Below are 24,051 nucleotides of genomic sequence, written 5' to 3' on the forward strand. Positions count from 1 at the left end.
GTTAATCATTAGAATAATGACATTCGGAAAGATGGAGAAGTGGAAGGGCAATCTGTGCTGTGTAAACTCCATGTCATGCCGTGTGGGATTCTACAGCAGTCCTTCAGTTTAACAAAGTCATCGGGAAATTTGAGTTTAGTGGTTGTCCAAGGTTCAACAGTACTGCGCCTTAGCTTCCCGTCCTCCTGCTTGCCACGGGTGTTGCGCTCCTGCTTGTGACAGTTCAGAGCAGCAGCTTTGTTGCACTGCTTGCCCAAACTGTTCTGCTGTGGCTAGTAATGCATATGAGGCAGCATCAGAAGCACAGTAAGGCTAAACCTGGCTAGGATTAGGAGCTAATAGTGTTCTCCAGCCTCAAGGCAACACTACAAGTTCAACAGGATAGAGCCTGTAAGTACTGCACAAGTTTGGCCACCGCCTCCATGCAGCAGTGGTGGCCATTCACCTTGGCAACGAGCAATAAACCATTAAAGAGGAATGCAGGGGATTATACTTTTTTTTTATTATTATTTTTTACCAGCACTATTCAACCATCCGTGAAGATAAGAATATTATTAAAACTAGAACATAATAATTTTATTTTTTATTGCTGTAGTTGAATAAATTGCTGATTTGGTAGATTTCTTTTTCCTAAACTGCTTTTATTTAGAAGCAGTTTGTTGTATGAAATGTAATATTTAAAGATGATCTTTCACCCAATTGTTCATGTTGAACTAGACACAATGCAACAGTGGCTGTAAAGGGGAATAAAAGGATTTTTTTATTTATATTTTTTTTTGCCTTTGTAGCTCTAAGCTATGGTGGGGATGTGTTCTTTTTCTGCTGTTATTGCCTGCTTATGATTGGTCAACATCATATGAAGAAGTACACGCCCCCAGTGAAAACTGTCTGAGAACACCCCCTTGAATTTGACTTAAGTTAACTGATTAGGTGCCAAAGACATTGATAGCGAACTCCCCACAATGAAGTGGTGAAATAAAAAATAAAATAATAACTTGTTATATTAATATATTTAATATTCCGCTCTACAGCCACTATTAGTGTCCAGTTCAGCAGTTCAGCGTGAAAAATTAGGTGGAAGGTCCTCTTTAATGCCATATTTGGTACTATAGGCAAGGAAGGCTCACTTTTATCGGTCGTCCATGACAGCACCACGGATGTAAGGATGCTGTCATGGACTCCGAAAAACACCGTTAACCGGTGAGTAACTTAGACTTTTACATTTGTGTTTTGGTCCAGGAATATATAAGTTCATTTTATCCCTGTTGCCACATTTCCATTGATGCGTTTAAATGACGTTTCTAGACTTGACATGTTTTCTTTTAAGCCCTCAAATATCTGTATAATGTGTATATATTATATGCAGGGTTGTATGTTATTTGCTTAGGATCAGATACAACAGATTAACGTGTCGTTCCATTGTCTCTCAGGGTTTTCGGCACCAGCATGGTGGAGGAGTATGAAGAAGTTGACTCTCAGTACCACTCAGAACGCCCAGATATTTATGATGAAGATGAAGGTAGGTTGATTTCTAAAATATATATATTATATATACACATGCACTGCTAAAAAAAAATAATAAAGGGAACACTAAAATACCACATACTAGATGTCACTGAATGAAATCTTCCAGTTGCAAATAGTTAGTCATTACATAGTGGAATGCGTTGAGAACAATAAAACATAAAAATTATCTCGGTAAATCAAAATGAATATCCCATGGAGGTCTGGGTTTGGAATGATGCTCAAAATCAAAGTGAAAAAATCAAATTACAGTCTGATCCAACTTCAGTGGAAATGCTTCAAGACAAGGAAATGATGCTCAGTAGTGTGTGTGGCTTCCACATGCCTGTATGACCTCCCTTCAATGTCTGGGCATGCTCCTGATGAGGCGATGGATGTTCTCCTCAGGGATCTCCCATACCTGTATTAAAGTATCAATTCAACTCCTGGACAGTCTGATGCAACATGATATTGGTGGATGGACCGAGATATGATGTCCCAGATGTGCTCAATTTGACTCAATTCTGGAGAAGGGACAGGCCAGTCCATAGCATCAATGCCTTCATCATGCAGGAACTGCCGACATACTCCAGCCACATGAGGCCTGGCATTGTCCTGCATCAAAAGGAACCCAGGGCCAACCGCACCAGCATATGTTTTCACAGTGGGTCTGAGTATCTAATTGCGGTACCTAATGGCAGTCAGGGTATCACTGGGTATCACATGGAGGGCTGTGCGGCCCTCCAAAGAAATGCTTCCCCACACCATTACTGACCTACTACCAAACCGGTCACGCTGGAGGATGTTGCAGGCTGCAGAACGTTCTGAACGGCGTTTCCAGACTCTGTCACGTGCTCAGTGTGAACCTGCTCTCATTTGTGAAGAGCACAGGGCACAACATCAACTTTGGCATTTGTCATAGGACACCAAGATTGACAATTGCCCTGCACTGTGTTGGGCTGTAAGCACAGCAGCCACTTGTGGATGTCGGGCCCTCGTACCACCCTCATGGAGTCTCATGCACTGCTCCTCCTGTTCCTCCTTGCACAAAGGAAAAGGTAGTGGTCCTGATGATAGGTTATTGGCCTCCTACCGCCCCTTCTACATCTTCTGAAGCTGCTTCATGCTCTGGACACTGTGCTGAAAGACACAGCCACCTTTCTTGCCACAGCTCACATTGATGGATGAGCTGCACTACCTGAGCAACTTCTGTAGTTTGTAGACACTGCCTCATGCTACTGTGCAGTACCTCTAGGGGTGAGAGCAATGAAAAAATGCAAAAGTGACCAAAACAGCCAAAAAGCATGAGAACATAAAAAAGGTCTGTGGTCTCCCTGTAGAACCACTCCTTTTATAGGGGTTGTCTTGTTAACTGCCTGTCATTTCTACCTGTTCTCTGCTCCATTTGCACAACAGCATGAGAAATTGATTAGCAATCAGTGCTGCTTCATAACTCGACGGATTGATTTCTTAGAAGTGTCATTGACTTTGAGTTACATTGTGTTGTATGTGTTCCTATTATTATTTTTTTTGAGGTGTGTGTGTTTTTTACTGATTTAATAGAATGTCAACTATTTGTCAAAAAGTAATAACTTGGTACATTGTTTTTTTTTTTTTGTTTTTTTTTTACAATTCTGTTGGCTTTATTCTATAGTGCAGAATTAACTGCAAACCCAGAAATAATCATAGATTTTTGGTGCGCAGAACGAGTGCATACTAAATCCAGCCAGTGTGAGTAGCCAAGAGGAGTAATTTCTTAGCGGCTCATGCTGGTTCTGGACTATTCTATCTGAATATAATGCTCACTGTCAAGACGTTCATTGTGAACACCATCCACAGAAAGAGAGGTGCATGTAGTCTTTAAAAAAATAAATAAAAAAATCTTACACTTTAAACCATATAAAATGCATAGAAATTCACCAGAGCTGTAATTGAGGACCACCTATGTTTATATAGTTACATCCAATCTACAAGGAATTGTAGTGGGGGGAAAAACAACTTGTAAATAGATATAAATGCCACTTAACGAGCCATTTTATAAATATTTGCATAGTGCAGAAGTGCTGCCTTATCTATTTAAGCTGATGGTGCTATTTGCATAAATGATGATCAAATAGCAATAAGATGACTTGAATGTTTTGCAGACTGATGTGGTGCATGGTCCTGGTGCCGCCACACACATCAGTCTGCAAAATATGTAAGTGGTGGCGGATAAACCGCTGTAATTTTAACCCCTATCTGACCTCGGACGGGATAGTACATCCGAGGTCAGATCCCCTGCTTTGATGCAGGGCTCCGCGGTGAGCCCGCAGCAAAGCCGGGACATGGCAGCTGTTTTGAACAGCTGACATGTGCCCGTAATAGGCGCGGGCAGAATCGCGATCTGCCCGCACCTATTAACTAGTTAAATGCCGCTGTCAAACGCAGACAGCGGCATTTAACTACCGCTTCCGGCCGGGCGGCCGGAAATAACGTCATCGCCGACCCCCGTCACATGATCGGGGGTCGGCGATGCGTCTCCATTGTAACCATAGAGCTCCTTGAGACCTCTATGGTTACTGATCGCCGGTGGCTGTGAGCGCCACACTGTGGTCGGCGCTCACAGCACACCTGCATTTCTGCTACATAGCAGCGATCAGCAGATCGCTGCTATGTAGCAGAGGCGATCGAGTTGTGCCTGCTTCTAGCCTCCCATGAAGGCTATTGAAGCATGGCAAAAGTTAAAAAAAAAAAGTTGAAAAAAATGTTAAAAAAATATAAAAGTTTAAATCACCCCAATTTCGCCCCAATCGAAATAAATCAATAAAAAAAATATAAAATCTACGCATATTTGGTATCGCCGCGCTCAGAATCGCCCGATCTATCAACTAAAAAAAAGCATTAACCTGATCGCTAAACAGCGTAGCGGGAAAAAAATTCAAAACGCCAGAATTACGTTTTTTTTGTCGCTGCGACATTGCATTAAAATGCAATAACGGGCGATAAAAAGAACGCATCTGCCCCGAAATGCTATAATTAAAAACGTCATCTCGGCACGCAAAAAATAAGCCCTCAACCGACCCCAGATCACGAAAAATGGAGACGCTACAGGTATCGGAAAAAAAATAACCTAGTCATGTTAGGTGTCTATGAACTCGTACTGATCTGGAGAATCATAATGTCAGGTCAGTTTTAGCATTTAGTGAACCTAGCAAAAAAGCCAAACAAAAAACAAGTGTGGGATTGCACTTTTTTTGCAATTTCACCGCACTTGGAATTTTTTTCCCGTTTTCTAGTACACGACCTGCTAAAACCAATGATGTCGTTCAAAAGTACAACTCGTCCCGCAAAAAATAAGCCCTCACATGGCCAAATTGACGGAAAAATAAAAAAGTTATGGCTCTGGGAAGGAGGGGAGTGAAAAACGAAAAATCCCAAGGTCATGAAGGGGTTAATCTGAATGATTTGGGTCCTATTGAAATAAGCAGCATCAGAAGTGAATGTTAGACGTTTATCCCACCATCTGGCTCCCTGTCCCCTCCAACCAAGCTCAACCATACAGTTTTTAAATAAAGGTTTGTGTCACATCCCGGAGAGACTGAATTTACCCCCTACTTTCCTTCAGTTCCGAGCCAGTATCTCTGCAATCACACGTAACAATAACATGTATGAAATTCTCTCACTTTGACTTTCAGATTATCCGCTGGATTACAACACCAGAGATGACAAATCGTCAAAGAATTTGCTGGGCTCTGCTACAAGTGAGTTCCGCGTTCCACAGCATGAGGAAATGCCCGGTGTATCCACAGCATTGCTGCGGCTGTAGGAAGCAGGGTGGTCACCCCACTGTAATAGGGCTGCCCCAAGATTGCGTCTCATGGTGGATGGCCTCCTCCTTCCGTATAGTGATCTCTGCCTTATTTGCACAGGAATGCCAAACGGCAGCTAGATCTCTGCAACTATGAGTGATTGTTCCCTGATCTGGATGAAATATCCATGACTAGCTTGCCTTACTGATAAATAATATAAATAAATAAATATATATTCTAGTTAAAAATAAAGCAGTCGCCCAGAACAAGCAGCGAGAATCCAGCTCTCATATGTTATGGGCCCTTTGTAAAATGGAAGAGGCAAAGTGATTGATCGCTACAGTTTCTCTGCAATAGTTTGATCTCGCGCTTTGTGGCTCGACCTTTTTTCTGCAATGCCGCATGCAGGAGGCGTTGAGGAGCGGTCACCTGCACGTCCCGCTGCTCGACTCGCTCCTCCTGGATGTAGCCAGGGAACACCCGGGGACAAAACTCTCCCATCCGAGTGATCAGCGGGAGCCCCAGTAGTTTGACCCATAGTGATTTAACTTTTACAGTGATTTATGTATCTCCTAATACCCCTTTAGTTCCGCTATCTATGAGCAGGCTTTGTGTGCTGCCATCAGAAGTAGTGCTAACCCGGTCTTGGCCGCTGCTCGCTGTCAGGACTGTTTGGCTGCCTGTAGCTATAGCAGGCTACTATTAATGTGGAGCAGATTTTCTCTATATTAAGTCGTTGTCGCCCTGTAGTCCAGCAGCACTGACGATGATTGACGTCGCTGTGAACGTGCTACGTGATAAATGCAGTATGATTCTACGCGAGACGCCTCATGCCAAGGGAAATGCATTGTGTTCCCCAGGCAGCCAGATCAAGAATGTCACCGTACAAAAAGGCAGACTGTCCTGCATATTGGGTCATCGATTGTCATCTGATTATTTTACACACTGACATCTCTGGGTATCTAGGATGTCCTCTATTAACCGAAAAATCGCCTTTCTGTGTATTGTACATCAGATGAGATGAGAAAAACATGGATGGCTTCTTCTGGAAACAGCGCCTCTTGTATGCATAGGCTGTGTGTGGTATTGCAGCTCAGCTTAATCTATGTGCTAACCCATTAAAGGTTTTCCAGGTTTATGTAACTGAAGCATAGTCAATATATAGTTTTGGGTTTTTTTAAACTTCATTTCATGAAGGCACGGCATAATCATGGTAACATAGTAACATAGTAACAAAGTTAGTAAGGCCGAAAAAAGACATTTGTCCATCCAGTTCAGCCTATATTCCATCATAATAAATACCCAGATCTACGTCCTTCTACAGAACCTAATAATTGTATGATACAATATTGTTCTGCTCCAGGAAGACATCCAGGCCTCTCTTGAACCCCTCGACTGAGTTCGCCATCACCACCTCCTCAGGCAAGCAATTCCAGATTCTCACTGCCCTAACAGTAAAGAATCCTCTTCTATGTTGGTGGAAAAACCTTCTCTCCTCCAGACGCAAAGAATGCCCCCTTGTGCCCGTCACCTTCCTTGGTATAAACAGATCCTCAGCGAGATATTTGTATTGTCCCCTTATATACTTATACATGGTTATTAGATCGCCCCTCAGTCGTCTTTTTTCTAGACTAAATAATCCTAATTTCGCTAATCTATCTGGGTATGGTGACAGGTTCCCTTTAAGGATACAGGGCATTGGTGGGTATTTTGCAGCCTCTGAATGACAGTGTTCATACTCGCTCCTGCAAATGGATCTATTGATAATGGCGAGGCAGTGAAACCTAGTGTATTGGAAACCTGTACAAGTGTGTGTGTGTGTGTGTGTGTGTGTGTGTGTGTATGTATATGTATGTACAGTGGGGCAAAAAAGTATTTAGTCAGTCAGCAATTGTGCAAGTTCCACCACTTAAAAAGATGAGAGGCGTCTGTAATTTACATCATAGGTAGACCTCAACTATGGGAGACAAACTGAGAAAAAAAAATCCAGAAAATCACATGTCTGTTTTTTTAACAATTTATTTGCATATTATGGTGGAAAATAAGTATTTGGTCAGAAACAAACAATCAAGATTTCTGGCTCTCACAGACCTGTAACTTCTTCTTTAAGAGTCTCCTCTTTCCTCCACTCATTACCTGTAGTAATGGCACCTGTTTAAACTTGTTATCAGTATAAAAAGACACCTGTGCACACCCTCAAACAGTCTGACTCCAAACTCCACTATGGTGAAGACCAAAGAGCTGTCAAAGGACACCAGAAACAAAATTGTAGCCCTGCACCAGGCTGGGAAGACTGAATCTGCAATAGCCAACCAGCTTGGAGTGAAGAAATCAATAGTGGGAGCAATAATTAGAAAATGGAAGACATACAAGACCACTGATAATCTCCCTCGATCTGGGGCTCCACGCAAAATCCCACCCCGTGGGGTCAGAATGATCACAAGAACGGTGAGCAAAAATCCCAGAACCACGCGGGGGGACCTAGTGAATGAACTGCAGAGAGCTGGGACCAATGTAACAAGGCCTACCATAAGTAACACACTACGCCACCATGGACTCAGATCCTGCAGTGCCAGACGTGTCCCACTGCTTAAGCCAGTACATGTCCGGGCCCATCTGAAGTTTGCTAGAGAGCATTTGGATGATCCAGAGGAGTTTTGGGAGAATGTCCTATGGTCTGATGAAACCAAACTGGAACTGTTTGGTAGAAACACAACTTGTCGTGTTTGGAGGAAAAAGAATACGGAGTTGCATCCATCAAACACCATACCTACTATAAAGCATGGTGGTGGAAACATCATGCTTTGGGGCTGTTTCTCTGCAAAGGGGCCAGGACGACTGATCCGGGTACATGAAAGAATGAATGGGGCCATGTATCGTGAGATTTTGAGTGCAAACCTCCTTCCATCAGCAAGGGCATTGAAGATGAAACGTGGCTGGGTCTTTCAACATGACAATGATCCAAAGCACACCGCCAGGGCAACGAAGGAGTGGCTTCGTAAGAAGCATTTCAAGGTCCTGGAGTGGCCTAGCCAGTCTCCAGATCTCAACCCTATAGAAAACCTTTGGAGGGAGTTGAAAGTCCGTGTTGCCAAGCGAAAAGCCAAAAACATCACTGCTCTAGAGGAGATCTGCATGGAGGAATGGGCCAACATACCAACAACAGTGTGTGGCAACCTTGTGAAGACTTACAGAAAACGTTTGACCTCTGTCATTGCCAACAAAGGATATATTACAAAGTATTGAGATGAAATTTTGTTTCTGACCAAATACTTATTTTCCACCATAATATGCAAATAAATTGTTAAAAAACAGACAATGTGATTTTCTGGATTTTTTTTTTCTCAGTTTGTCTCCCATAGTTGAGGTCTACCTATGATGTAAATTACAGACGCCTCTCATCTTTTTAAGTGGTGGAACTTGCACTATTGCTGACTGACTAAATACTTTTTTGCCCCACTGTATGTGTATATGTATGTATGTGTGTATGTATGTATATATTAGTGCTCCTGTCTCCCACGTGATTCCTACAGCTAGGATCTGCATCGAACGGTGACCGGATCCCCGTCTTGTGCCGCCAGAATTGTATAGGTGGCTGTACAGGCGCAGCTCCCTCCATGATCTCCTGATGGAGATCCAAAAATTGCAGCGGTGTTTTTGTATTTTCCATAGGTGTCAGAGGTGGGAATAACCCTGCATCAAGCCCCTTTTATCTACACCAAAGATTAAGTCTAAGGCTACGTTCACATTAGCGTTACGCTAATGTGCGTCGCTGTTGCGTCGGCGACGCGCCCCTAGGGACGCGTGCGTTTTTTTGTTAGCGTTTTTCGACATGTGCGTCGTTTTCGACGCTAGCGTCGGACGCACGAAAATGCAACAAGTTGCATTTTTCGTGCGTCCGATTTTCGTCAAAAAACGACGCACGCATCGCAAAACGCAGCGTTTTTGCGTGCGTTTTTGTTGCGTCGCCGTTGCGTCGCCGACGCACCGGTGCGCAACGCTAATGTGAACGTAGCCTAACTACTTGGACTTGAATGGCTCCAGCTTTGCTCCTTTGTGTTGCCCACCGTTCGATTTCCCTACATAGATGCTTTGGGAAGAAGATTATTTGGCCAAATATTCCAGAGTCTTAGGCTTTATGTGTAATGCAGGCGATATCCCGGCCCGTCACTCGTTTTGTCTCCATACCACCTGCATGTATACGAGTGAAGTAATGTCTGCTTGTGTTCCTGCGTTCTCTGCAGATGCCATTCTTAGCATGGTGAATAATCTTGCTGCTAACATGCTCGGGGCGAATACTGAGGAAGAAATCGCTGAAGGGAAAGGTAGCCGCTCTCTGTTTATATCCGTATTACCATACACCTAGTATGACGGGAGATGTGCGCTGTGTTCTGTAGAGTGATGGTGCTGATCTGTACACTGCACATTGTCACCAGTGGCTTTCTAGTGGTAACAGGAGGCCACCAGATTGTCCGCTAACTAAGAGCTGGGTATTTTATCACCTTCATCCCACAAGTGTAGAAAATATTGTGGCTGCTGGAAGCATGTGCCGCTCACTCGCTGTCCGTGTGCGCATACATGTACAGTCGCGTCACGTGAGGTCCGTTCCAATGCAGGTGCCGGAGCGAGGCCAATAATCACTACTGTGGTGGCCATGTGTGATTTATCGCTTTCTATAAATTAATTTCCAATGTAAGCATGCATTCTCGTTTAAAGGTGTTGTCAGATCAGTGGGTTCGTGGGTTCGAGGTTGTCTGATGTGAAGCTATGTAATTTTATACACAACTATCTGACGCCAAGTAGAATATCACGTGGGTCATGTTTATAAGAATATTATGGATAGGTTTCATTCTTAGAAACGAAACCTATCCACAATGTTTTTCTAGGTGTCAGATGGTTCTCCGTGTAGTTGTCTCATCACTTCAGGCATACCCGCTGATCTGACAGTCTCTTTAAAAGAAAATGTATGCTACCTGCTCTGATACTTGTTAAGCGACTTTTCCCGACTCCCACCCATGTTTCTCCAAGCCAGTGCCGAAATTGGGCAGGAACGTTCGTCTGGACAACTCCTCACCACTTGATTAAGTTGACTCCTGATTTATTTTCTAATACTTTTTAGCTGATTTCTTCAAGGAGTTGTCCACTACTTGTATACTGATGTCCTATTCTTAGAATAGGACATCCATGTCTGATCTTCCAGGTCCTGCGCTCGGCACACTCCCAGATCAGCTGTTATCGGTGCCACCAGCCGGAAGTACTCGCTTGCGGAGTTTGACCGTCTACTTGTAGAAACCTTGGCTTGTTACTGCACATCCACCTCTATTGACTTGAATTGGAGGCTGATATGTAGTGGACGGCCAAGCTCCAAATTCCGGTACTTGCGGCTGCTGGCATCGATAACAACTGATTGGTGGGAATGCTGAGTGCTGGACCCTGGCTGATCAGATATTGATGCCCAGTCCTAAGGATAGGACGTCGGTGTAAAAGTAGTGGACAACCTCTATCGGTATATTTCGGCTGGATAAGGGTTTTGCCCCATATATTTCCAGCAGATGGCCCAGAGCTCTACACCTTTAGTCGTAAATATGTAGGACAGTAGAGGCGCTGACATATAATGGCTCCCACAACTTCTTTCACCAGTTGTCAAAGTTGTCCATGCACTTGGGGATAGAAGTGTCTCATGTCTAATGCTTCAGGATGATTTTACTACTGAACTCTGCATGTATCGCTCCTAGTACAGCCATAAGGATGACGCATGTCTTGTAGTAATCCAATGTGCCGACACAGAGGAGAGAAACCTTTTTACGCCACATGCGAATACTCCTAATCCAACTGTTAATGGTAAACCGGTACAGGACTTCACCTGTAAAATGTTAAAAGAAGAAACCTGCGTGAATCTTATAAGATCTCCATTAGACGAGCTATTTACGGTGCTCTCACCCGTTCCACACAGTAATATACAGCATCGTTCTAAAGGTTTTGGCCTGGTTTCTATTGATTAGTGACTCCCTTGGTATCGCACAAATTCTAAGAATTTTGGTGGTATCTTCTACGGGTGCAATATCACGCACTGTCTTGCTGCTATTAAGACCTATAGATGCTGTAATGTTAAGATGTCTCGTGACCTACTTTCTTATCTACACAAGGATCTTACAATATTTTTATTACATGCGATAGTTGAATAATTTTATATTTTTCCATAGTTCTGAACAGCAGTACACTTCAAAATGATACCGAAGAATCTCCAGCCATAAGTACGACGACTACTCCGGAGGAAGCGCCAACCCCGACGGCTCCGTAAGTACTCTTCAGCCCTTGTCCCTGTCAGGCTGTGATCTGCCTCATGTACACTCACCGCTTTGTATCGCTACAGAACCTGTCGTAACATTTTGGTATTTGCAGCATTTCGGCGCGGTCGGCTTTATTTCGGCTGTCATTTGCAGCTTACTACGTCCTGACCACAATGTATAACTTTTCCTCTGAATCTGATCAGATACACAGAACTGTCAGACAAAACTTTGTTCTTCAGCCCTCTATCTCCTGACAATGAAGAGGATCCTCCATTGAAAATCCAATGATCTGATCATTTTTCGCCTCCGATATCCTGTCAGGAGGCCCCCACAAATATCAGTCTGCTGGTTTCTGCTAACTTTCATCTAATGTGCATGGGGGGCCTTTTCTCCCCGACTCCAAATGAGTACTGCTCTAAAAATTGAGCAGGTAGAGCAATGAGTCTCGGGTCATTTAGAAGTGAATTTTGTGGCATTAAGCAATATGTGATAAGCATATTATTTCATGATGTATGTTCTTAGAAGGGAATGGGATAATGTACAGTATGCTGTAGGTCGGCATGGAGTGTAATTCTTTAATCTAGTCTGATATAATCTTTTATCCTCTACTAAAAGGAACGGATTTCTCTAAAACTTTGATTTTTCATTCCAGGTTGGATGAAGAGAGTGTGACTCTGCCGACGGTGACTGTGCCAGAGCCAGAAACTTCCAAAGAAAGCCCCATTGTTCAGCTGGTCCAAGAGGAAGAGGAGGAGCCGCCGGCCCAGTCCACTGTGACTCTTTTGGGCAGCGATGAACAAGAAGACGACAAGGTGTCCTGGTTTGAATTTGAGAGCCAGGTTTACTGTGGGGACTTGGCCACTGCTTGCTGCATCTCCAGCTTCTCAGAGTACATTTATAAGTGGTGTTCAGCCATCGTTGCCTTTCATAGGCAGCGTAGTAAACCAGCAGAGGACAAACATAAGGAGGAAGAGGACTCCCAGTCCATGCAAGAGCCTTTATCTGCCCCAACTACTGTTGAGCCGTTGGATGAACCGTCTGACAACACAATTGCAGAGGAGGCCACAACAGACTTCATTTTGGTAGATCCTGGAGACAATTTACAGACCGGATCTGTAAATAAGGTCATTGAGCCCATCCATTTGGAGCCTAGTCAGTCGCAGACCATTTCTCAGTCGGTGGCAGCTGACGAAAGCGGGTCCTCAAATGTATCTCCTTCAGAGACCAACAAAGTGGTGACAACCCCGACTCCTGACCTCATTTCTACAGATTCTGTGCAGAATCAAACAAAGGAGCAAAAGCCGAGTGATACTCTGATCTACGCAGAGAAGCCAACTTTGGGCTCCGAGGACAGTACTCTAGTGGAGGATGTGGTGGAGGTCGCCAGGGAGGAACCGGCCGACTACACCAAAATTATTCTAGATCCAGAGACTCTGCAGATGCAAGAAACTAGCATCTCCGCTGAGGGGAGCGAGGTGGACACTAAAGAGACATTAAAGCCTGTCTTGACCCCAGTTGTGGATATCCCTGCGGCAGCGGAGAAAAAGGAGGAAGACCCCATGAGCGAAGATGCTTCCCTAAGTGGTAGCTTGCACAGAAGTACTACTGATTTCTATGCCGAGCTCCAAAATGCCACTGAGCTGGGCTACACCAATGGGAATCAAGTGCATGGCTCCAACCAAAAGGAGTCCGTCTTTATGCGCCTCAATAACCGAATTAAAGCTCTGGAGGTTAATATGTCTTTAAGCGGTCGCTACCTTGAGGAGCTTAGTCAGAGGTAAGTCCAATGATTTCCTTATTAACATGTAGCCCCCCTCCTGCTCTGGTGGTCTCAATATGACAATATAGAACAGGTTTGATTCTTCTTTTGGAATGTTCCTATTTTTCATTTTGGGGGAATTTTCTTTAGCTTTCCTTAGTGATTTTGGGCTTGTTTCACATTAGTCAGAGGCTTCATCAAGAAGTTTTTTACGTGGACTCTGCTCAAGAATCCAGGGGAAAAATAGGCCTTTTTTTCTATCTAAGCGATCAAAACTAGTGATGAGCGAATATACTCGTTACTCGAGATTTCCCGAGCACGCTCGGGGGTCCTCAGAGTATTTTTTAGTGCTCGGAGATTTAGTTTTTATTGCTGCAGCTGAATGATTTACATCTGTTAGCCAGCATAAGTACATGTGGGGATTCCCTAGCAACTGGCAACCCCCACATGTACTTATGCTGGCTAACAGATGTAAATCATTCAGCTGCGGCAATAAAAACTAAATCTCCGAGCACTAAAAAATACTCTGAGGACCCCCGAGCGTGCTCGAGAAATCTCGAGTAACGAGTATATTCGCTCATAACTATTAATGACTCAATCACCCAATGAACTGGCGTTCTGCGCATCCAACTGACTGTCGCCATATTAACACTGCCGGAAATTGGCAACGAGTGTTCTCCAATTATTGGCTCGTCTAGATGGACCTTAACTCTGTCCTCACTGACTCACACAGCATCAGTATCTAGAAACACTCCTCAGAGATTAGGTCAATTTATTCACGGAGCTTATGAAGATTGGAAGTATGGTACTTGGTAAAGCAGACGTGAAGAGCGGTCGGGTTCTTTTATTTTTTTAAATCATATATATTAACTTAGCTAGTTTAGACCGCCGCAGACTCCTTTTGTCCCCCGCAGCACCAGGGGGTGGATTTTCATCTAGAACATTATGAATGTCTTTTTTTTTTTTCTTTTTTTTTTTTTTTTTTTAAGGTATCGAAAACAAATGGAAGAAATGCAGAGAGCTTTCAACAAAACCATATTAAAGCTTCAAAATACCTCCCGAATAGCAGAAGAACAGGTAATGAACGACATCTGGGTATTTTGTAGTGATATTAAGTGGAAAACCTGTTGAGCTGGTCTCCATCGCATCACAATTACCTCCAGGTATTTTCGTTGACATTGCGGCAATAAATTAGTCGCAAGTTCCTGAACATAGTCACACACATTAGTGCATTTCTTCACCAATTCTCCAAATTTTCCAGTTTCATGCTGCTTTTCTGTGGGGGGGGGATCAGTTTCCTCACCTGCCAGCATTTATCCTATATAATGTTACAGGGACACGATCTGGTCCCCCCACACACCGGGGTTTCATCTTTTGGAGATGTTTGGCCGAGTGACAATCTGCCTTTTTAGTGCACGATACATGAAGGCCCAGCATCGGCCACCTGGATTGACAGCCATGAATATCGGAGAATAATTGATTCAGATTGTCTACAAGTCCCATTATTCTGTGACATGAAATTAAAAGGACGATGTTATTTAAAAAGTGCTTTTTTGGGGGGACCAAAGAACGTTGTGTAGAAGAAAGAAGAGAAAACCCCTTTTCCATACACAGAACCGCAGAATTTTTTATTATTGAGATTGTGAAATACTTTTTATTTTTTCAGGATCAACGTCAAACAGAATCTATTCAACTGCTCCAAGCTCAGCTCCTCAATATGACCCAGCTCGTCTCCAACCTGTCCGCCACGGTCACCGAGCTAAAGCGGGAGGTAAGAAATCAGCCTGTGCCCCATCCTCCACTGCAGATTGTTCTGTCTGAACGTGGACGTAAGGCAACAAGCCAAGGCAATGATTTAATTCTGCTCCCACCCTAAATAAGAGCTTGTCCCGACACGAGTTCACCAAGTATTTAATATACAGCTGCTATAAATGCTGATCTTGTTTGACTCTATGAAGATAAAAGAAAGTAGGCGGACTGCCAGATATGGAACTCACTTTTACATGCATACATTTCTGGCTATGATTGGGGTCATCTGACTACCCCCTCAAAAAAAAAATTTGATAAGACAGGCCATGTAATAAAATCTATAGTGACAGCCGTCACCCACCCCCATTGCTCCAACACAGGCACCTCGAGCGGTCTCCACCAGAACCAGAAGTAAGGATGTCCCATTTCTTGTCACTGGACTGCTAAGGGCTGTGATTGGCTGCAGAGGTCGGGGGGATTGGAAGCCCTCGCCATTCAAGTCACATTCAACATTGGGTGGGCTCTGTCGCGTATGTACATCAAGCTTATTTTTACAAGCTCCATGTGCCACGTCTAAACATCGCAGGGCCCATACACCCAGGAGACTCCATACCCATTAAATGGTCGGTCAGTTCTGTAGAAATTTGTGGGTTCAGCGAACATTAAAAGTGGATGTCTGGCGAAAATAAATTCTCCACAAAATGGGGGTAACTTATTGATCGGTGCGGGTCTGACCTATTGGACCTCCATCCATCAGCACTTTACCAACAGGGCTCATGCTCAACCACCACTTCATTCATTACCCACGGGGCTGCTTTTTCCAGATCCCCTATGAAAAATAAATGAGGCTGTGGTTGGGCGTCTGACCCGCCTCTTCCATTTTGCAATGGGGTAAAAAGTGCCCCATTGCAAAATTCCCCATTCTGCCTATCGGCGCATGTCCCAGCTGTCACACCCAACAGATCAGTAAGTTGGGTGATAACTTGATCTCATCAGAACAATCCCTTTAACACAACGTATTTAACCCATTCGCTAGTGGAGATCGGACCACGCGTTTGCTCAATTATTAACTTCAATGTTGGTTGAAAACCTTGTGATTTTTATTTTTCTTGTTTCTATTCCCGTGTTGTATGTGAAACCTCGTCGTTCTTGTATCTCAGGTATCCGATCAGCAGAGTTACGTGGTCCTCTGTCTGATCATATGCATCGGTTTGGCCTTATTTATTTGCGTTCGCTATAGAAGCTGGTCTCCGTTCAATGACGACGACGTATCAAAAATCCCTAAAAGCAATAATTACCCAAGTCCTAAAAGGTGAGTGCAAATCGTCTATAATAAAGAAATTAAGGATGGATGGCAAATGATTGTATGAATGGGCATGCAAAATGTAATGTTCCCGCAGTTAAAGCCATATCAAAAGGTGTGTGTTTTTGTTTTTTTTTTCTACTTTAAATTTTGCTTTGAGCTCCGACCCGGCGTTCTAGCGTAAGTAAACCTAGTTTTAGTTCATGTGACGAATTGCTCATTTGGACATGAATGTTGGGCTTCAAAAAGAAACCTGTTGCCAAATTTATATATTTTTGCAGTGTATTGAACCAAACTTCAAAGGGTCAATGACGTCCATGTTCTCCTAAAATACGAGGTGCGGATCACACTAGTGATGTCTGTCATCTGGGACCAGCAGTTTCCAGAGCAGGTGTTTGTTAGAGCGCCCTCTGGTGCCACGTTAGAATATTACATGACCATTGACAGTAACCTACGATATTTCTTAGCGTAGTAGCATTTAATCTGTATCAGATTTGGCTCCTGTTCACACACTGTAGGTTCTGTCCAGATTGCATGCAGATTGGACAATTAAATCTAGACCAGTTAGTTTCACAGGAGCATGTTTTTGGTTCACATGCTGTCACTCAAACCAATGATATTCATTGGGCAGCGCTGATAAGTGGCTTCCCCCCCCCCCCCCTTTTTTTTTTCTCCCCCGACTGTAAAAGTGAAAAATCTTTGCAGCATATACCAATTTCTTCCATGTGTCCCAAATTTTAAAATTTGTGGGTGAGCAAAAAAACAAACAAACCGACCACACACAGATCAACCCTATAGCATCTGATTTTTACGGCTACGTTGCAATTCTCTTCACACCGCAAACCGAATTTTGCCTTTGTAAATTTTTAGTAACTGCTACTGTATAAAAATGGATTGCATATGAATGAGGGTTAAGGAAAAAAAAATCGTCCAAGTTTTCTAGATGAAACTCTGACCGTTTTCTCTATTCGCTCATGTGAACCCAGCCTTTGTTACAGCTTCAAAAGCAATGCAATCGAGTTATACCCAGGGGTCGGAGGGGGAGCGGGGGCTATCTAATTATACTCGCCTGCTCCTGGTGCGGTCCCTGCAGGTCCCTGGCTTTCCCAGTGCCGGCAGCTTCTTCCTGTACTGAGCGGTCACATGGTACCGCTCATTATAGTAATAAATATGCGGCTCCACCTCCCATAGAGGTGGAGCCGCATATTCATTACTGTAATGAGCGGTAACAGTGACCGCTCACTACAGGAAGAAGCTGCAGCGCCGGGGAAGCAGGGACTGCACAGCACCAGGAGCAGGTGAGTATAACGGGGAGGGGAGCGGTGTGCGATATTCACCTGCTCCCCATTGTGGGCGCCGTCTTCAGCAGTGACACTCTGGTCAGAGGGCGCGGTGACGCCGTTAGGCTACGTTCACATTTGCGCCGCTCCCGGCTGCATCGGGCGCAGCCGCGGCGACGCACGCGCCATGCACCCCTATATTTAACATGGGGGCGCATGGACATGCGTTGCATTTGCAACGCATGCGTCGCTGCAGCGCATGCGTCAGGGCGCAGGGGACGCTGCATGATGCAGTTTTTCCTGCACCCAAAACCATGCAAAAAGCGACGCATGCGTCGCAAAACGCAGTGTTTGTGCATGCGTTCATATTTGCGTTGTGCGTTGCGTCGCCGACGCAGCGCCGCACAACGCAAATGTGAACGTAGCCTTAGTGTGCACCCTCTGCCTGAACGTCAGTACTGAAGACGCTGAAGATGGAGTGGCGCCGGAATAAGGAGCAGGTGACAAATGACAGTGTCGGGGGCCTGAGCGACGGAGAGGTGAGTATGTGGTTTTTTTGTTTTTTTTTTTTATCGCAGCAACAGCAAATGGGGCAAGTGTCTGTATGGAGCATCTTATGGGGCCATAACGTTTGTGCAGCACTATATGGGGTCATAACGTTTGTGCAGCACTATATTGGGCCATAAAGTTTGTGCAGCATTATATGGGGCAAGTTTCTGTATGGAGCATCTTATGGGCCATAATCAGCTTTTGTGCAGCATTATATTGGGCAAATGTGTCCATGGAGCATCTTATGGGGCCATTATTAACCTTTATGCAGGATTATATGGGGCATATTTTAATACGGAGCATCTTATGGGGCCATCATAAATTTTATGGAGCATTATATGGGGCTCCTGATTCAATATGGATATTCAAAACACTTAACCTACTGATGTCTCAATTAATTTTACCTTTATTGGTATCTATTTTTACTTTTGACATTTACCGGTAGCTGCTGCATTTCCACCCTAGGCTTATACTCGAGTCATTAAGTTTTCCCAGTTTTTTGTGGCAAATTTAGGGGGGCCGGCTTATACTCGGGTCGGCTTATACTCTAGTATATACGGTATAATTTTTTTTTTTCTTAAAAGCACGCATTTTAGGTTACATTTTTTTTTTTTTTTTGCAATTTGGTTTCGACAACCATTTTTCGCCATTTGTCTTCTCTGATTTTTCATCGGCTGGCTGTAAAACTCGTTACATGTGAATCCATCAGTAGGGAGATTGTGACGCTTATACCTTTTTTTTCTTAGCCACAGACCACATCAAAGTTAAGCTGAATTTTTTTTATGTGGTCCTAAATCGGCACTGAAGATTTCAGAAAGAAAGATGCCACATTTGTACGTCTGAGTGTTAGTCTTGAAGAAGCAAACTATTTTTTTTTCTCCACTCTGCTGTCATGCCTACTTGCGTCTGTTTTGTTCTCCGTGTTTTTTTTTTTTTGTTTGTTTTTTTTAATCTATTGACTCTTGGCAAATAGACCAGTTAAAGAAAGATGAAACCAGGATGGATGGAAAAATGAAGTAAAAAGCATGACTTCCTAGTTTCATCTGTGTTTCACAAATCCCTTTAGACTTTTATGGCCGAAACTGATCAGCAAAGCGGATGACAAACATCACCTGCTCAGTCTTCCGGATAGGAGATGGACACGTTTTAAAATTGTGTTTTTGGATCAAAATTTTGAATGAAACTCCATTGTAAAATGTTTATCACATAATGCATGCATTTAAGTGAATGTAGTACATACTAGTAGTATTAATAATAATAATAATATTATTTATGTGGCACCGTTAATTCCATGGTGCTGTACATGAGAAGGGGTAAGGCTAGGTTCACATTGCGTTAGTGCAATCCGTTTAGCGGATACGTTAACGAATTGCGCTAACGCAATGTCCAAAAAGGGATTGCGTTTGGCAATCCCGCTAGTGCAGATGCCCGATCTGCGCTAGCGAAGAACGGACCCTGAACGCTGCAAGCAGTGTTCGAGGTCCGTCCGAAACTAACGGCAGATTGCAGACGCATGCCGAAAAAGGCATACGTTAGCGATGCGTTAGCACATTGCAGTCAATGGGTGCGCTAACGGATCTGTTACATAGCGTTAATTGCACCAATTTCGCCATGTAACGGATTCTGTTAGCGGACACCCACTAACACAATGTGAACCTAGCCTTACGTACAGAGTTATAGATCTCGTTAACACTAAACAAATTTACAATGACAGACTAGTACAGAGGGGAGAGGACCCTGTCCTTGTGGACTTACATTCTACTAGTGCTACTCTATTGCTGCAGATTATCCCCAAGGAACAGAGATCATCCACATCTTAATTTGGGGAAGGAATTTGTAACTTCCGCCAGTGATTTCACTAAAGGTACCGTCACATTAAGCGACGCTGCAGCGATCTAGACAACGATCCCGATCGCTGCAGCGTCGCTGTGTGGTCACTGGAGAGCTGTCACACAGACAGCTCTCCAGCGACCAACTATGCAAAGTCCCCTGGTAACCAGGGTAAACATCGGGTTACTAAGCGCAGGGCCGCGCTTAGTAATCCGATGTTTACCCTGGTTACCAGCGTAAACGTAAAAAAAAAAAACACTACATACTTACATTCCAGCGTCAGTCCTCTCCGGCGCTCTGCTTCCTGCACTGACTGTGAGCGCCGGCCGGAAAGCAGAGCACAGCGGTGACGTCACCGCTGTGCTTTCCAGCCGCTGCGCTTACACAGTGCAGAGAAGCAGAGCGCCGGAGAGGACTGACGCCGGAATGTAAGTATGTAGTGTTTGTTTTTTTTACGTTTACGCTGGTAACCAGGGTAAACATCGGGTTACTAAGTGCGGTCCTGCGCTTAGTAACCCGATGTTTACCCTGGTTACCAGTGAAGACATCGCTGAATCGGTGTCACACACGCCGATTCAGCGATGTCTGCAGGAGTCCAGCGGCGAAATAAAGTTCTGGACTTTCTGCAGCGACCAACGACATCACAGCAGGATCCTGATCGCTGCTGCCTGTCAAACTGAACGATATCGCTAGCCAGGACGCTGCAACGTCACGGATCGCTAGCGATATCGTTCAGTGTGACGGTACCTTAAGCCTATGTTCACAAGTCCAGTACATCTGGTCCAGCTAAAATCTGTTGGCAAAAAAAAACGTTTTTTTGCAGAACGTTTTTTCTTATCCTTTTTCTTCCATTTTTTAGTATCAGTTTGAAATAGAAGAAACCGGAGAGCTATTTAATTTATCCTTGTTAGAGAAAAAAACTTTCCCAGCTGAAATTTGTTTTTTAAAAATAAACAAAAGTTTTCTCTGCATAACTTTTTTTTGCCAACGGATTTCTGCTGGAACCGTTCTAAAAGATATTACTGGAGATGTGAACATAGCGTTAAAATCTGCAGCGTGTTTGCTTTTCTAAATTCTGGCCCACGTTCACATGACTTTATAACAAAAATTCCTGAGACTTTCCCTGAGATCAGGAACGTCTCAAATGGGATCTTTTCTCAAGATCCTCTGACATCAAAAAATTGTGGCTGTATTTCCCTTTTATTCGTGCTGAAGTTCCCTTAGGTCATGACAAGTGAGCATTTTAACCGCTGGCAGTCCTTGCGTGGTGCAGTACCTACCCTGTGTGTCCCAGGCATTAGAAGTAGTGTGCCCATTTATATGACCCCGGCCCATGGGTGAAGGCCGATGTGTATTGTACCTGCGGCGTGTGTATACATGTTGTGATGTGATTGCATCTTTAGTACAGTGATAATTATTTATTATTATAGCGCCATTTGTTCCATGGTGTCACTAATGTAGTGCCAACCCGCCCCGCAGCAGTTTACAGATCAGAGGGAACATGTACCAGCAATTTAGGACCTTGCATTAATCATCTGTAGCTCGGTAAATATCTGATGTCTTGCATTTTTTTTTCTTCAGGTGTTTTTCTTCCTATGATGATATGAATCTTAAGCGAAGAACCACATTTCCTCTTATCCGTTCCCAGTCATTTCATCTCTCAAGTAAAGAAGGTATTTGCGTTTCTGAATTATTACATACGGCAGACACTTGTGAACGTATCCAGATCTTTCATGTAGTACATGCGGATGAATGGAAATGCTTAGGAATCTGTCAGTAGGATCAACCCTCCTATGCCGTCTATATGAACACACGGGTCATGGGAAGCTGAATAAAATGATGCCTTGATATCTGTGATCTTATTCCAGAGAAATCCTTTGATTTTCTGAATATGCAAATGCGCTGTTAAGATCTATGGGCCGAACCTAGATCTCCCCGAGAATCTGCCTCCAGAGCCTATTATAAATGCATGGCGATGTCGTCATTGAGAGACATGTAGATTACGAGAGCAGACTGTCAGTCATTACATGTCTCACAGGGGTAATGCCCGCTTTTATGTGTAAGAAGCTCTGGAGTCAGATTCTCATGTAGATCTGTGTCCGGCCCATAGATCTTAACAGCTCATTTACATAAAAGAAAAACATGGATTTCTTAGGAATAAGACATCAGATATCATTGTATTCAGCTTCCTATGATCTACATGCCTATAGGAGAGTGGATCCTGCTGACAGATTCCCTTTAACATTCGAAAGCGATTATGCAGACCAGAAATGTGGAGATCGCACCTACACATCACAGGGTCTCCTGTACTTTTTGGACGCTATGTATGAACACAGTGTTGAGAAGAGAAGGGTAGAAAAATCTGCATGCTTGCCTTTACTGAAGTGAGACTCTGCGGCTGTCCTTAAGTATTGGCCTAGATGCAATATTTTATGTTCTGACATTGCAAATAACATGTACGGGGCGACATGTCACAAGAAGGCTGGGTGTACGCAAAGCATATCATTTGCAATGCAGACAAATTTGCGCCCCAAAAAGGCGAAAACCCAATACAAATATATATATTTTCTACCGCTAACTCAAGAATCTGTGCTTTTTTTTTTTGTTCAGTTTTTTAACCCCCCATTTACTTGCATTGTCTTTTAGTCTTGCAGAATTTGCTTTCTGAACTTTTCCTACCAATCTATAAATGTGTGACCACTAAGAACTCCAAAGTGTAGCATGTGGTGCAATGGTGAGCATGTCCCTGGGCGTCCCCCATAGCGTGTGCTTCATCTATAGGGTACATCTAGACCAGCGGTCCCCAACCTGTAGCTCAAGAGCCACATGTGGCTCACGGTCCCATGAATTGTGACTCGCGGCTGTCTGCCAGCTTGGTGCATTAGCTCCAGATTTAGTAAACTGGTATGAAGAGCACATCTCAAAATGGTGAGCTTTGTGAGTAGGCCAGCGGAGAAGAGCAGATTTGGGTACACATCTACTGGTCTTGGGGGCTTAGAAATAATTTAAGTATGGTTTGTTGGAGACCGGATGATACTACCGGTCAGAGGAGGTGCTTGAAGCTGGATGTGACTGTGTTGGGATTGCGTGATGGGAGAACACTGAATGTGGGGGTGGGGGGGACCCCTGGATCTTGGTATACTGCTTCAGGGTGATTTGTGTGGAAAATCTTTGGTTATCATTATACCCGTAATGGGGGCTTTGGTTGCCACTCCTGTGAGGGGAGACAGGAGCTGGATGTGGCTCACGACCCTCTTGCAGAGCTGAATGTGGCTCTCAAGGTCAGAAAGGTTGGGGACCACTGATCTAGACCGTGCAGGTCATTCACCCACGGATTTAGCCCTCATCAATCAGCTGGAGAGCGCACGGCTGTCTGCTCATTCCTGAGCTGCAGGCTTCTCGGGGACCCAGGCGCGGGATTTTAGCAATTGTTGCTTGGACTTGGAATAAAAGGGCATATGTAATATAATTACCTGCTCCAGAAGTTTTGAACTTTGTGTCCTTGTTGAGTTTCCCCACCAATTGCTGAAATGGAGGAGCGGAGTGCTGTACCTGCTCGTTTCTGATTGGCTCTGCTCTGACGTATAGTAATCTGCTGGATGTCAGTGCTCTCTGCGTTTTTCACCATTTACTTCATTCAAATCAGTCAAAAACACACCAGAAACCTGCGTATTTGCAGCTGCTTGTTTTCTGCCAAGAGATGCAGAAATGTTACTCAGTGTACACATGGACGAAGTGGTCTTAGACTATGTTCACATCTAGTGTTTTTGCTTCGGTTTTTAATGCGAATTTTAAGCTGCATTTTACAGTGCCAGCAACTTTCAGAAATCTCACGCACACATTGGTTTTTTTTCCCTGACTGCTTTGGAGAACTGCTGCGTTTTTGTGAACTGCACCGTGTCTCTTCTTTCAGTGTTTGTGCAGCATTACTCCACCCCTAGGCTATGTGCACACGTTGCGGATTAGCCTTAGGAATTTCTGGTGCGGATTCTGCCTCTCC

General features: G+C 44.0%; 1 protein-coding gene across 4 annotated transcripts in view; it reads left to right on the plus strand.

Annotated features, from left to right (window-relative positions):
• Positions 1-24,051, plus strand: part of SUCO (SUN domain containing ossification factor) — a 115,051-nt gene that overhangs the window by 83,575 nt on the left and 7,425 nt on the right. For all 4 annotated transcript variants that reach the window (XM_069737492.1, XM_069737494.1, XM_069737493.1 and 1 more), the window contains 9 exons: positions 1,431-1,519; positions 5,178-5,243; positions 9,536-9,616; positions 11,495-11,588; positions 12,234-13,358; positions 14,330-14,417; positions 15,007-15,111; positions 16,250-16,401; positions 21,633-21,724. In XM_069737492.1, coding sequence (XP_069593593.1) covers positions 1,431-1,519; positions 5,178-5,243; positions 9,536-9,616; positions 11,495-11,588; positions 12,234-13,358; positions 14,330-14,417; positions 15,007-15,111; positions 16,250-16,401; positions 21,633-21,724 — 1,892 coding nt within the window. The remainder of the gene's footprint in view (positions 1-1,430; positions 1,520-5,177; positions 5,244-9,535; positions 9,617-11,494; positions 11,589-12,233; positions 13,359-14,329; positions 14,418-15,006; positions 15,112-16,249; positions 16,402-21,632; positions 21,725-24,051) is intronic.

Source organism: Ranitomeya imitator, chromosome 8, assembly GCF_032444005.1.
Source record: "Ranitomeya imitator isolate aRanImi1 chromosome 8, aRanImi1.pri, whole genome shotgun sequence".
NCBI classification, from domain to species: domain Eukaryota; kingdom Metazoa; phylum Chordata; class Amphibia; order Anura; family Dendrobatidae; genus Ranitomeya; species Ranitomeya imitator.